Below are 16,247 nucleotides of genomic sequence, written 5' to 3'. Positions count from 1 at the left end.
ACAAGGAGTGTAGGGGTCAGGAGTATATACCACACAGAGTGCAGAGGTCAGGAGTATATACCACAGGGGTCAGGAGTATGTAATACACAGAGTGAAGAGGTCAGGGGGTCAATAGCTCACAGAGTACAGGGGTCAGGAGTAAATAGCACACATAATGTAGGGTTCTGGGATGTATAACTGTAACACACCGGCAAAAAATAAAATAAAATAAAAAATCACTGTGCCCCCCCCCCTTCCCCACCAGGCACAAATCTCTCCTTACCCAAAGTTCCCCTCACCCTCTGTACTCCACAACCAATAGAGATCTCTAAAATGCGACCATCACATCTAATGGCTGGTGAGCTGCAATATATTCAATTCTGTTTTTGGGGTTTATTTATGCCTTAGGAGGCACCTTCCCCTCACCATAGCACCTACAATGACTAAATATAAAGACAAAGAAACACTTTGAATTAAATTACTTTGCGGTTTATTATATGTGAAAGAACAGTAGAAAGTACAGGGTGCGCTCTCCAGGGATACAAAATATATATATATAATGTCTACTCCATTAACAATTCCTACTTTACAATAAATACAACATAATAAATAATTCAGGTATAAAGCAGGCAGGCAGGCAGACGATATGACAAAGTCTCATGGTGTCGGGATGGTCGGTTCTCGGAGGGATTACATCAGTTTCATCAAGATGCAGGAGAAGATCAGAGCAGACAAAGTCCAAGGCATGGAGAAACCTGGAACAACACACAGGAGATATTAGGAATGGAGCCGCTTCATCTTCCTATGGAAGATCTTCTGTTCACTTCTAAGTTCTCATTGTAGGCAATCTGGTGATCAGCCAACTTTTATACCAGATTGTGACATTGTGAGAATTTAAGGTGTATGTCCAACCAGAATATTTGTTTTTTTAACTTTTGCACAGCGTGGCGGAATTAGAGGGATTTTCCCCTTATTTACTGTCACAGTGGCAATGGTTTTACCGGATAGGAATTGAGGGAAAATCTGCTACAAGGACCCAGAGAGCAAAAAAAAGCTGATCGGTACTTTGACCTTTCCGTACTGTACTCTGTCTGGTAAAACCATTGTCATTGGGACGGTAAGCAAAGGGAAATGCTGAAATGCAGGGGCTGGTTGTTGAGGTCCACCAGCCCGGCCCCCATATACAAGGGCATTGTTGCTGTAAAGGAGTTGAACATGTTTCGCTACATCACTTTAAACCATTAAAATTCTCAATGTAAGAGATTACTTACCGCTGGCAGAACTGGTATCCACATAACTGGTATCAGCTGGAAATAAAGAGAAAAATATCTGTTAATTTGGAGATCTCAACCGGACTGATACTCATTCTCCTGCATATATCGTATGATATTCACAGTCACTGTAGGCTGAAATAATTGTGTAGTGATCTCCATAGAAGTCAAAGCGTTTGTAATCACTCACAATAATCCCTAAAAATTTGCAACTTGCTCCCTTATTGGTTTGGTAAATATACGGGACACATGGAGCAATAAACAAATTTTTTTTATTCGAAGGGTTAGGACCTCTGCAGGTTTTTTCCCCTCTGGGACGTTTCTCCTCACTTCCTGGTCAGGTGTCCGACAGAACGGGATATCTCCCCCCCCCCCCCCCCCCCCCCCCCCACAGGGAACAAAGACAGAAAATTGACAGAAGCTTTAACCCTTTTCCCGCATTATTAAAAAACAAAAAAAAAATGGAGATAAATATTTTGTCTGGAGTTGAGATTTAATAAATGTGACTGAAGAAACACAAAAAAATCACTGTAACAAAACTGTGACCGTGAGATGACTTACCTGCATCCAAATAGATGCTGACCCTTCCTGCAATGTCCGGGGAATCACGTGATATGGATCGAGAGCTGCAGGTCTGTAAAGAAATAAAAGTCATTCAACAGAAACTCCAGACGAGTGAAATCGATGAAGAGATTGTAAATTGTATCCAAGAAATACCCCAGTTATGCTAAAGTCACAACGTCCCTTTATCTGTGTAATCCCCACAAAGGAAACGGTGGAGAATGCGGGCACAGCAGGTTCTTCAATCACTCCAATGGTGAGACTTCCCTGGAATAGTTTGCATTTCCCCTCCACATTGGTTTCAGTCTTTCTAAGCCATATTCCCCAATCACCTATTTATTCTACATTGTATCGGGGCAACATGACACCATCAGTTGTTTATGTTAGGAATGAGTGCAACACCATCAAATGTCTTTGTTAGGGATGGGTATGAAAGCACCAATCGTCTTTGTTAGTGATGGCCAATTTAATCGTCAATTGTCTTTAATGGGGATGGGTATGAAAGCACCAATTGTCTTTATTAGGGATGCACTTGGACCAAACCCTAGCTCATCCCATGTTATGGCTGCAGCAGATGGGCAGAACTGTGAATTCTGGTGGTGGTTTCTCAATTTCAGAAGCCAGCATATGATTTAAGTCACTATTTTTTTGTGGAGTTGGCCATTAATTCAGCAACTGTGCTCATTACACACAGCAATGTTCTACCTGCTTGGTTAGTAGCAGCAGATCAGGTAAACAAGAGGGAAGACGGTATCTTCAATATTTAATTCTCAGTCCATAAACACCTCCAAGCATCCTAATAAGGCCGTGCAATGATTAAAAAGCCAACTGTGGACATTGAGGCAGCACAGTAGTTTGATAGTTGGCACTCTTGCCTTGTAGCACCGGGGACCTTAATTTGAATGCCAGCCAGGGCATTATCTACATGGAGTTTGCATGTGTTGGTTTCCTCCAAGGACATGCAGGTTGGATATTTGGCTCCTGTCTAAACTGGTGCTAGTATGTGTGTGTATGGCTAAAAAGAGAACCTGCCACCTCCTTCAGGCACAGAAATCACAGAACACCCTCTATGTGTATGGTGGTGAGTCTTACCGAATTACAATCAGTAGTGCAGAGTGCAAGATCGGCATAGAGATAGACGGTGTTAGAACTGGTAATCTTGAAGACTTTCATAAGAAATCGAGATTCAGCGCCCACTCCATTGCTTTCCACTGTTAGCTGGTCAGAAGAAATTTGGCTTGATGGGCACCTGGATACAGAAAACCTTTCATTAGTTTTCAGTTACTGTAATCTAATGATGAGAACACAATACTGGCACATACTATTAGAGGTGAACAGAATATGGGCTGTGTTTATTTTATATATATATATATATATATATATATATATATATATATATATATATATATATATATATATATATATATATATATATTTATATACTTTATATTATAGATGGACAATACATGGCATGTCTTCATCATTAATATGTATATTATATCTGAACAATTTACATTGTAATTGGTGGAATTATTTTGCCGTACACAAGAAATGTATTCCTGCGCTGTGACCCATAATTCCTCACACCTACATGATTTTCTCAATGCATTGACAAATGAAATACATCAATTTGCATTTTATTAAAGGTATTTCATCCAATGCCGACCGACACATTGCTGTGAACTGGGCATATTGGAAACAATGGATTGCCAATGTGTTGGTCCTGCCTTGAGCAATGCAGCCCGTCAACAGGTGGTGCAAATGCAAATATATTATATTTAATGTAAAGTGTGGGAAAGCGTTGGATCCCCTGCAGGGCTGCCTTAATAGCTTCATGGGCCCCTGGGAAAAGTAACACTCTGGGGCCCTCACTAGTCAGTCCCAATTTACGCACTATAAGTCATTGATAGAAGTAAAACATAGTACTTTTAATTAAATCGATTTTAAACAGTAAGAAAACATTGACATGAATCAAAGGCTAATCAACACAAAAGGCACAGTATAGAGAGGGAAGCAGAAGGGCACAGTATAGGGAGGGAAGCAGAAGGGCACAGTCTAGGGAGGGAAGCAGAAGGGCACATTATAGGGAGGGAAGCAGAATGGCACAGTATAGGGAGGGAAGCAGAAGGGCACAGTCTAGGGAGGGAAGGAGAAGGGCACAGTATAGAGAGGGAAGCAGAAGGGCACAGTATAGGGAAGGAAGCAGAAAGGCACAGTATAGGGAGGGAAGCAGAAGGGCACAGTATAGGGAGGGAAGCAGAAGGGCACAGTCTAGGGAGGGAAGCAGAAGGGCACAGTATAGGGAGGGAAGCAGAATGGCACAGTATAGGGAGGGAAGCAGAAGGGCACAGTATAGGGAGGGAAGCAGAAGGGCACATTATAGGGAGGGAAGCAGAAGGGCACAGTATAGGGAGGGAAGCAGAAGGGCACATTATAGGGAGGGAAGCAGAATGGCACAGTATAGGGAGGGAAGCAGAAGGGCACAGTATAGGGAGGGAAGCAGAAGGGCACAGTATAGGGAGGGAAACAGAAGGGCACAGTATAGGGAGGGAAGCAGAAGGACACAGTATAGGGAGGGAAGCAGAATGGCACAGTATAGGGAGGGAAGCAGAATGGCACAGTATAGAGACGGAAGCAGAAGGACACAGTAAAGGGAGGGAAGCAGAAGGGCACAGTATAGGGAGGGAAGCAGAAGGGCACAGTATAGGGAGGGAAGCAGAATGGCACAGTATAGGGAGGGAAGCAGAAGGGCACAGTATAGGGAAGGAAGCAGAAGGGCACATTATAGGGAGGGAAGCAGAAGGGCACAGTATAGGGAGGGAAGCAGAAGGGCACATTATAGGGAGGGAAGCAGAAGGGCACAGTATAGGGAGGGAAGCAGAAGGGCACAGTATAGGGAGGGAAGCAGAAGGGCACATTATAGGAAGGGAAGCAGAAGGGCACATTATCGGGAGGGAAGCAGAAGGGTGCAGTATAGGGAGGGAAGCAGAAGGGCACAGTATAGGGAGGGAAGCAGAATGGCACAGTATAGGGAGGGAAGCAGAAGGGCACAGTATAGGGAGGGAAGCAGAAGGGCACAGTATAGGGAGGGAAGCAGAAGGGCACAGTATAAGAAGGGAAGCAGAAGGGCACAGTATAGGGAGGGAAGCAGAAGGGCACAGTATAGGGAGGGAAGCAGAAGGGCACAGTATAGGGAGGGAAGCAGAAGGGCACAGTATAGGGAGGGAAGCAGAAGGGCACAGTATAAGAAGGGAAGCAGAAGGGCACAGTATAGGGAGGGAAGCAGAAGGGCACAGTATAGGGAGGGAAGCAGAAGGGCACAGTATAGGGAGGGAAGCAGAAGGGTGTAGTATAGGGAGGGAAGCAGAAGGACACAGTACCAGGAGGGAAGCAGAAGAGCACAGAATAGGAAGGGAAGCAGAAGGGCACAGTATAGGGGGGAAGCAGACGGGCACAGTATAGGGAGGGAAGCAGAAGGGCGCAGTATAGGGAGGGAAGCAAAAGGGCGCAGTATAGGGAGGGAAGCAGAAGGGCACAGTATAGGGAGGGAAGCAGAAGGGCACAGTATAGGGAGGGAAGCAGAAGGGAGCATTATAGGGAGGGAAGCAGAAGGGCGCAGTATAGGGAGGGAAGCAGAAGGGCACAGTATAGGGAGGGAAGCAGAAGGGCACAGTATAGGGAGGGTAGCAAAAGGGCACATTATTTCTGCAGTCAAAGTGTACAAAGAACACACAGAACTGCTAACCCAGTGCACTGTGTACTTACCCGTTCTCAAGAAGATAGTACTTTTGGTTGCTTGAATTGGTAGGAGAGGCATAAATATTCACCGCTTTGAGTTTGAAGGCATTGGCATCCAGATCTGATACTCTCACTGAAAGGTAAATAGGATCTTCCACTGTCAGGGTGTCGGAGTCGGAAAGAGGGGTGGTATATGTGTTATCTTTAAAGGCCAGCATTACGGCTGTATAACTTCCATTTCCTGAAGGGCCGGTTATTTCTGTGCTCCTTGAAAATAGACACACGACTGAAGGTTACCTACCTAGAAACCCTTGCAGGTATGTGGTCATTCATCAATAATGTTATACAGAGAACTGACATGTTTTTGCACTGAGGATAAAGAGCAAACCTATTAGATATCTTCATCGGCTCTGTGTATACAAATGGAAGCAATGAAGCTGATATACAATTTCAAATGCACCACAATGGTAAAAAATGAATAGTTATAAAAATAAAAAATAAAATAATTTGGGAGAAGTACACCAAAAGCATTTTTTGTCCATACTTGTGGGTCACAGGGGCGCACTTACTTACTCTCTTGTCACCCAGATTGCCTGCTATCAGCTGGCGTGGTACAGCCTCTCTAAGCCCTGGACATATTACCCTAAACCCTGAATCATATTTTATATGACTTGATAAACAACGGTTTTACATCATTTTTGGTAGTGTTGTTGCCGTTTAAAATTCCACCCTATGGGGAATTTCCATTTTTCTCTCTAATAGAGAGTGAATGTATATGTTTCTATATGATTTTTCTTTTATGGATTCTTTAAGATTGTGCAATGCTGACATGTTAGACAACCTTATAAGATTTGATTTGATAATCTATACAGATAATATCTATCTATCTATCTATCTATATAAACGTATATCTATCTATATAGATCTATATATATGTCTATAAAGATATATATATAGATATATATACACCCATGTGTCCTCAGAGTGTTTAGCTCAGTTATATTTAAGCTTTTGTTTCTATTGAAGCTTGGTACAAGTCTAGTTTAGTGCCTTCGTTTAAAAGGGCATTGAGGTCTTCAACCAGTAACTACAGACCTGTGAGTTTAAAACCTACTGTAGGGAAGATTCAAGAGTAGATTCTAGAATGCATTATCATAAGAGATAGCCAGCATGGATTCCTGAAAGTACTTAACCAAACTTACCCAATTATTGGGTGCAATGTCACATTAAGAGCAACATTCATATTCAGCGGGTAGGAGCAGGAAATATTCATGACGACATCATTTGTTATTCTGATTGGATCCGTCTTGCCAAAAATATACAGCTGGTTTGTGTACATGACATGGGTTGCATTCATCTGTAGAGAGAGGAAGAAATTTATTTTCTTACAACATTTCTTAAAAAAAAAAGTGTAAAACAGTCTTCTGGGGGCAAAGACAACAATACAGACATGACAAGGGTTCTACACCTTCTCTATTCCATTCAAACCCTAAATTATCACATTTATGTCTATACAGACTTTAATGTATCTGTTTTTACTTCTCTTGTATAACAAACAGTCAGACGGTTTCAGGAGAACTTACCGCAGGAACCGTGTTACAGTCCGAGGTTATCAATGGACGCTGAAGGATCATCTCCGATATTCCATTCACATTCTGATTTACTGCGAAACACTCGGGGTTGGTGCTGTTCAGCCTGATATCAGATGTATTGTAGCCTTGTTCTTCCAACCAACATTTTGACACTTGTATATTGAAATTTGCTCCGGTACAATTAAAATTTGGAGATGGACGGCTTCCTGAAAAGAGAGAAAATTCATTCAGCATTTCTGGGATGAGAAGCAGTGTTGCCAACCTAACAGATTGAAATTTACTGGCACGACACCCAAATTTTACTGGCACAGCCACATTTTTACTGGCATTTTTACAAAAGTTACTAAATAATATTTTTAGGTGCAAATTTCAGTATTTAGGCTACAAACAAGTACGCTAGGCAAATAGCAATGTGATTTAAGGTAGATATTAAGGTAAAGAAACATATTTTTGTTATTTTCGATATAATAACGGCAAATTATTTAGTCACATCACCCCCTGCCTTCACCCCCCTCTTTGGTGCCACAATCTCCCCCTGCCTCCAATCTCCCCCAGGCCACTTGCCTCCATCGTCCCCTGCCTTCACCCCCCTCTGCAGTGCCACAATCTCCCCCTGCCTCCAATCTCCCCCAGGCCACTTGCCTCCATCGTCCCCTGCCTTCATCCCCCTCTGCAGTGCCACAATCTTCCCCTGCCTCCAATCTCCCCCTACCTCCAATCTCCCCCAGGCCCCCTGCCTCCAATCACCCCCTGCCTCCATCCCCCTCTGCCTCCAATCTCCCCCAGGCCCCCTGCCTCCAATCTCTCCCTGCCTCCATCCCCCTCTGCCTCCAATCTCCCCCAGGCCCCCTGCCTCCAATCACCCCCTTCCCCCACCCCCCTCTGCCTCCAATCTCCCCCTGCCTCCAATCTCCCCCAGGCCCCCTGCCTCCAATCACCCCCTGCCTCCTTCGTCCCCTGCCTCCATCCCCCTCTGCGGTGCCACCAACAACCTCTGTCTCCATCCCCCACCCTCTGCGGTGCCACCATCCCCGTCTGCGGTGCCACTAACACCCCCTGCCTCCAATCTCCCCCTGCCTCCATTGCCCCCTGCCTCCATCCCCCTCTGCGGTGCCACCGCAGCCACCATCACCCCCTGCCTCCAATCACCCCCTGCCTCCAATCACCCCCTGCCTCCAATCTCAATGCACAGTTCCAAGCCGAACCAATCTCGACTATTTTTACTGGCACATTTCCGCAACCACTGACATTTACGAACTGGGGGAAAAGGTGCCCGTTTTTACGAACTGTCCGTAAAAATACGGACGGTTGGCAACACTGATGAGAAGGTGACGGTGACGTGATTGATGTGCATTATACACTATAGGGATTTTCTCATTCACACTGGGGAGCTCCATTGCTGGTTAATTTACCAGTCGGGTATAAGCAGGTCATTACACTTTCTGTACTATGTATGTTACATGGACCTCATATGGTTTATGGGAAAATGCAATATTTAGTTTTAATAGTCATGAGATCCATTATAAACATTTTATTATAGTATACCATACCTGCTGTAAATGTGTAGAAAGTTGAATTGCACTGACAGGTATTAGTAATATTGTTACAAATCTCATCAGTAGCACAGGTAACACTTCCACAGGCCTGAGATGCAGCCGCTGGAGAGACAGAAAAATAAAACATTAAAGTACATCCCGTGTTCCTGTGTGGGAGTCTAAACAGATCTCAAATCCAACTACAATGTAACACAAGGATCAAAATAAATAAATCAGTGATAATCTCCGGTTTGTTTCAAAGTGTTCCACAACAATCCAATTTGTGTCAAACTTCTACAACTTGTATCCAAATGTTCCAAAATTGTTACAATTCATAAACAAAGAGCTCCTCAGCACTCTTCCCCTGTGTTGTATCCCCCCGTGTTCATGAATAAGAGTCACATACATGCGGGTGTGGGAACGCGTGTAAATCGCACATATTCCCTCACCTGCAGGCAAACCACACTGCTATTTAGCAGACGGACGGGGTTGCCCTTAATTCTTAATTAATTTTGTTATAACTTGTGACGGGAGTCTAACCCCTTTCATACTCGGGGTGTCGTTACATAACTATTGATCCTGCCAGAAATGCAGTGCGTTCTTATGTATGTTGTAGTCTTATCTCAAACAGTGTTCTCTCTCCTGCCCAGTTTTCATGTGTGAGACCCCCTACAGCTACATAGACCCCTTCCTCCTATGTTATGTGGAGGACAAAAGGTGTTTTGTGGTCCTAAGGCAATAACACTGCTTGTTCATAGACACAATATGGAGAGTGGGCGATGTAACAGGAAGGCTGGCAGGATCACCAGGTGAAAATATGTGAAAAAAGTCTGAAAAATTAGAACCAAAGCAGCTACCACTAAGGACCAGCACACTGCAATATATTATATTTTAATTCTTGGGTTTAGATACACTTCAATTAAAGATCAGATCTCCCTCACTTTTTATTTTTTCATTTGCCCTTCCCCGATCGTACCCTCTAATCTCTGGGAACGATCGATGTCTCTGTATTCCAGATGTGTTATTAGAAGATAAAAGGAGACAAACGTCACTCACCCGCCATGACAGCGCACAGTACAGAGAGCAGCAGTGTTGTCTTCATGGTGATCAGGGACCCTAGAAAATATATTCTATATGAGCAACAAATTTCTGTTTGCAATTTAGCAAAAAATACATAAAAAATAATAATTATAATGATAATAATAATAATAAAAGGAAAAGTACTACAGAGTTTCGCATTATTTTATTAATAGTTTTATACAGTCAAAATAAAACAAAATAAATACAAAAAAATATATAAACAAACATCTATATGTTACAATATTCATATGTGTAACACATTAGACAATTTTTGACCAGGAAAAAATATATATATCTATATCTATATATATAGATATAGATATATAGATAGATAGATAGATACAGATCTATATCTATCTATGCATTACAGGTTTGAAATGTTATTGCATATATTCATTTATAACTATAAACAAACAATACGTTTTAAACCTGTAATGCAGTAAAACCCAAAATAAAAAAAAATAAATACAAATAAAAAAATACAACAAGCCTCCATATATGTTACAATATTTCTTATTTTTAATGACTATGTAACATACCAGATTTTACAATATTGTAGAATAAAACATCTATCTATCTATCTATCTATCTATCTATCTATCTATCTATCTATCTATACACATTTATACTACAAACAAATAATAAGATTTAAACCTGTAATGATAAATTGTTGAGGTGACCATACACAGTAGAAGATGATTGTACTTTCTCCTATAGATCTTATTCAGTAGAAGGTTCTGCCTGACTGATTACAAATCAAATCCCTAGTAGTCCTTACGTAACGTTACAAGGTTTTGGTAAATCTAAAGCTCACCACACACACGTTGACTGTTCAATTTCCATTAGAACTTCCAAATATTGTTTGATTAGTTAAATAAGTCCTTATATTGCAACTTAATATATTACAAAGGCAGCAACTCAGAGAGCAATGAAGCCAAAGAATGATCATGATAACCAGCCAACCAGCAATCCCAAAATGAAGAGCCACCAATGGCCGCCTCCATCATTCTCTCATGATATTCCCTCCCTAAAGGAGACAATCAGATTGTAAGGTGTATGGCCAGCTTTAGAAAATGGTAATTTCATCCTGATTGCTTGCCATGAGCTATAAATTACTTAGAAGTCAAAGATTTCTACTCACCGACAAATGTGGGGTGGAAATGTTCCGGGTCTGCAAGAGGCTTCCAACAACTCGATGTTCTTCCAACAACTCGATGTTCTTCCAACAAGTGAGCAAAGTTAGTTGTCAGTTGAGCTTCGTCACCTTCAGGAAAGACAGTTGGGTAGAGGTGGAGGTTGTGTGTACAATTACCGATCTCTCAGCTACTTATATACTCATTGGTCCAGATGGAATGCAGAGCGTCTGTCTTACGTAGAAACTAGAAGGTGGAGATCCGGTGACGTTGGAGTAAATGGGCCTCACCCAGGCAGGACTTGGCCCCCGGGCTGTCACGGTTTAACTTTAAAGCCATCGTCACAGACTGATGTATTTTTCTGGAGGCATTTCATATTTATAGACTGATGAAAATGTCACCTTGTTCTGTTACGAATCTTTCAACTATTTTACATACGTGTTTAAAACCCAATTATAGACGTTTTTTTCCATTTTGGAGATTTTTTTACAGTGCCCAGAATATATCAACAAGAACAAAATGCACAAAAAACAACAAGTTTTATTGTATCACAAATAGATTTCACATCGTAATGGTGATGGTGCCAGATACCTGACCAGCTACATCTCTGTAGGGTGATTAGAATTACTATGATAGACAAATGTGTTACAATGTAGTTATTTTCCCATCATTGTCATCCTGACCAGCTATGTGTGGATTCGCCCGGGAGAAATGCACTGAATGTCCTTTGAAGTATGACCAGCAGGGCTAGAATGGCCAATATCGGGGCTGTTGGATAAGCCAATGTCATTATTCCCATTGCACACGTTCCTGGAATGGTCTTGGGGTAATGGGTGGATAGTTTGCCAATGTCTGAAACCATCCTCCTCAGCTGTGCCTGCCTCGTCCCATCTGGCTCCCCACTGTCAACCTCCGCCTCCTTAGCTGTGTCCTCCTTGTCCCGTCCGGCTCCCCACTGTCCTCCTCTGCCAACTCAGCTGTGCCCACATCGTCCTGTCCGGCTCCCCATTGTCCTGCTCTGCCAACTCAGCTGTGCCCACCTTGTCCTGTCCAGCTCCCCACTGTCCTCCTCTGCCTCCTCAGCTGTGCCCGCCTTGTCCCGTCCGGCTCCCCACTGTCCTCCTTCGCCTCCTCAGCTGTGCCCGCCTCATCTGACTCCCCACTGTCCTCCTCTGCCTCCTCAGCTGTGCCCGTCTCATCCGACTCCCCACTGTCCTCCTCTGCCTCCTCAGCTGTGCCCGCCTCATCCGACTCCCCACTGTCCTCCTCTGCCTCCTCAGCTGTGCCCGCCTTGTCCCGTCCGGCTCCCCACTGTCCTCCTTCGCCTCCTCAGCTGTGCCCGCCTCATCCGACTCCCCACTGTCCTCCTTTGCCTCCTCAGCTGTGCCCGCCTCATCCGACTCCCCACTGTCCTCCTTTGCCTCCTCAGCTGTGCCCACCTTGTCCCATCCGGCTCCCAACTGTCCTCCTTCGCCTCCTCAGCTGTGCCCACCTCATCCGACTCCCCACTGTCCTCCTCTGCCCCCCTGAGCTGTGCCCGCCTTGTCCCGTCCAGCTCCCCACTGTCCTCCTTCGCCTCCTCAGCTGTGCCCGCTTCATCCGACTCCCCACTGTCCTCCTCTGCCTCCTCAGCTGTGCCCGCCTTGTCCCGTGCGGCTCCCCACTGTCCTCCTTCGCCTCCTCAGCTGTGCCCGCCTCATCCGACTCCCCACTGTCCTCTTGTGCTTCGTCAGCTGTGCCCACCGGACATTCTTTAGTCCCTCGTGTTCCCTGGCCAGGATAGAGGTGAAGTCAGTGGCTGTGGCAGCACCCCCTAGAGAGCAGTGCACTCTTGGCGGCTGCCTAGTTTGCCTAGTGGAAGTGCTGACCCTGGTCATAATGCTGCTTTGTGTAACTAAAAGGTAGTCTTCATCCACCCACCATCTGTTTTTGGCCAATTTGTAGGCATTTTGCCAAGGCACCCCTGAAGAGATCTCACCCCTGGTTGAAAAAGGCTGATCTGATGACCGGTAAGCTGCATTGTAATACATTTTTGGGTTTAATATCACTTTAAGTTCAAAGCTTTCTATGTACTCACATTCAGTTTACCCATTCCGCTGCCCGCATTTCCGTACCAAATGGTATTTCTTCTATCTCTTGGTGTTATTAAGAATTTTAGAATTCTAGAAATACACTCTACCCCCGGTGAGTATTACATAGATATTCTACGTAAAAGGAATTCTTGAAATCGCCCTTCCCTCAGACAGGTGACACAATAGAATGGAATGGAAGGCGTCTACCTAAAAACACTCTAGATTGGTCTGTTTGTGTCTTAAAGTATAGTATTGTTTTCTGAGATGTTATGGATTCTTACAGCAATAAAAACCTGACAGAAGTTCTAATCCCTCACCACTCTACCCAAAACATCGATGCATTTACATAGACTTTAATCCTCCGGAAAAAACATTTTGGAGCAATAGTTCTGATGTTTTTACATATGAAATGTCCTCTTCATAGGGAAGGAGAAAATCAATAGTTTTCTTCATGAACCCTCCACCTTGATAGACAATAGAAAAGATCAGAGAAACATTGGTACATTGGACAAACATGTAAAACATATTTTGTCGTTACTGTTTGTACTTTAATTTTGTCATCTTTCTGTAACTTTCCACTACTCCAGGGGCAGATGGGATTGCAGGTCAGGGGGGCTTTTGCCCTTGGCTTGATGCCTCTATGACAGTAATTCACAAGTAGTTCCCCCCAACTGGGCCATCAGCCAGCTGCAGATACCCTAACCTTCCTCAGTGTCTCCCAATTGACCATAGTGCCCCCCAAACTTACAACCTCCCACAGTGCCCCCCAGCCTACTGCAGTGCCCACACATGTACTGTAGTACTCCAGCCTCCCATAGTACCCCCAACCTTCAAAAATGTCCCACACTGCCCTCCAAATACTCGCAGTGCTAACAGCCCCACCCCCCACCCTCCAGTCCCTGCAGAACCTATCAGTCTCCCACAGTGCCCCTGTAAAGTCCTCAGCTTCGTGGAGAGTTGCTGTGATGGAATAGCAAGACGCCGGAATGGACAAACAGGACTCAAGTTAAATGGCAGTCAAAAAGGATATAAAAGGAGCCATGGCTGACATGTTTCGTGTTACTAACGACTTTGACAAAGTGTTAGTAACGCAAAACATGTCAGCCACGGCTCTTTTTTGACTGCCATTTAACTTGAGTCCTGTTTGTCCATGCCGGCGTCTTGCTATTCCATCACAGCAACTATTGACGCCTGTGTCCGCATCTCTGACACAGATACCATTGCCTGCACCTCCTATTGGTTCCTTGTTGTCATGTGATCCAAGAAAGTCGGAGTCCGGACACCGCATCTTCGCCCTTCCGTGACCCTGCATGTGACCACCTGACCACCTGACCAACTGACGTGTCAGCGCTGTTGCGTCATCGGCTCTGCGTCTAGGCTCGCCCGCCTGCAGATCCTGCGGCGGTGCTGGGGATTCCCTGCTGAGGTGTGTCCCCACTGGCATGTTCCTGTCATCTGAGTCCTCCTTCACAGCCGACGATCACTCGTCACTGCAGGTCATCTAACCATCTGAGGTACTGTCTGTAGTCACTCCACCAGTGACCTACCATCCGTCCTGGTGTGTAGCATTGTAACCTTTCAACAGCGGCATACTGAGAGACAATAGTGTCAATATTAACCATTCCATCACAGGACTCTTCTTAGTGGCTTTCATTCTGGACCTATTGTTTTATCAATCACATTTTGTACATGAGTTTTTTTATTATTGTGTGTGCTAATACCCTTGTTATTTTTTATTTTAGACTATAACGTTTTATGACTTTACTCATTGAGCGCTGCTTCTTTTGTTTTTGTGACAAATTAGGAAGAACTGATCTAGCTAAACTATACAGTGTATAAATATATGTACAACACCTGGGATGTATATATATCCTCTACACACTGTAACATTAACTGACTAGCCTGCCTGCTCTATCTAGCTAGAAAAAAAAGACACTCTCTCTCTGACTGATCTATAACCAGCGCTGCGACACACTACACGAGGCCGCCCTGTAGGCGGCCTTTTATAGTGTGGGGCGTGTACTAAAGCCCTGAGCCATAATTGGCCAAAGCCACCCTGGCTTTGGCCAATTATGGCTCTCTGTACTGACGGCGCTGTGATTGGCCAAGCATGCGGGTCATAGAGCATGCTTGGCCAATCATTAGCGCACAATGCCGCAGTGAATTATGGGCCGTGGCGCGTCACTCGAATTTGGCGCGAACGACCGTATTTCGACGAACGATCGAACATACGATGTTCGATTCGAACATACGTTCGAGTCGAACACGAAGCTCATCCCTACATGTGGCCTGGAATAATTCAGGGGGGGGGCACTTGCTCGTCCCCCCCCATCCATGATTTTAATTCGTATATCCACCAGGAGTCCCTTTGGCTAAGTGTTCTGATCTTATTACTACCCCTCCAGTGCCTTTTATGTTTTTCCAGTCCCCGGAATTTCATCCCCTGCACATGTAATATACACATGCCTGTTTACATTTTTCCAAATGTGAGTGCATATATGTTGTATGGTTTGAATACATATTTTTTTTTAAATGATAACGCACTATTGAAAGGTCTGATTGCTTTACATGTTATCAATGTGATTGGAGTTCACAAGCAGCTACAAAGAAGGAAAAATACTAGGAGGAGAGTTCCAGAGGATAAAACATTTACAAAGGCACAGTTTTAACAACTTCAATATGGGCAGTGGCGTTTCTAATGGGGGGGGGGAGTGGGTGTGGCCCGCACCAGATGACACCAGCCAGAGGGGTGATACCGGGGCCGCTGTTACACAGTGCACTATGTTGCGTGCACTTGCAGAGCTGCGGCGGAGAAGTGCGAGGCTGCCTATAACACTCCCCAGTCAGTAAAGCTAACCCTCGGCGGGGATCTCCAATACCTCCTTCAGCCGGGGTTGGTGGGCAGAGCTAGGGGTATAGCTGCCTCCTCCACTCCTCCCACAGACTTCTTTTCTCAGCTGATCCCGCGGCTGAAGGAGGAGAAAGACGTGAGGACACAGCAGCCTCGAGGTACTGCAAACTGTCAGTGCAGAGATCCCTAACTTGTCCTATACCACCCCAAACTGCCCTATACCTCACTAACCTGCCCTTTTCCACCCCAAACTGCCTATTCCTTACTAACCTGCCCTATACCACCCCAAACTGCCTATTCCTTACTAACCTGCCCTATACCACCCCAAACTGCCCTATACCTCACTAACCTGCCCTTTACCACCCGAAACTGTCTATTCCTTACTAACCTGCCCTATGCCACCCCAAACTGCCTATTTCTTACTAACCTGCCCTA

At 44.6% G+C, this 16,247-nt stretch overlaps 1 protein-coding gene across 1 annotated transcript; it reads right to left on the bottom strand.

The window, feature by feature from the left end:
• Positions 1-518: 518 nt before the first annotated feature.
• On the bottom strand, positions 519-9,084 carry LOC120915893 (pancreatic secretory granule membrane major glycoprotein GP2-like). The gene is made up of 9 exons (XM_040326707.1): positions 9,006-9,084; positions 8,692-8,799; positions 7,133-7,347; positions 6,752-6,906; positions 5,577-5,816; positions 2,904-3,060; positions 1,812-1,884; positions 1,251-1,286; positions 519-734 (listed from the first exon to the last, which is right to left on the bottom strand). The coding sequence occupies exons 1-9, from the start codon at positions 9,082-9,084 to the stop codon at positions 670-672; spliced, it is 1,128 nt and encodes a 375-aa protein (XP_040182641.1). The 3' UTR covers positions 519-669.
• Positions 9,085-16,247: the final 7,163 nt, after the last annotated feature.

This window comes from Rana temporaria, chromosome 10 (assembly GCF_905171775.1).
Source record: "Rana temporaria chromosome 10, aRanTem1.1, whole genome shotgun sequence".
Taxonomy (NCBI): domain Eukaryota; kingdom Metazoa; phylum Chordata; class Amphibia; order Anura; family Ranidae; genus Rana; species Rana temporaria.
This window is presented reverse-complemented; position numbering and strand designations above follow the sequence as displayed.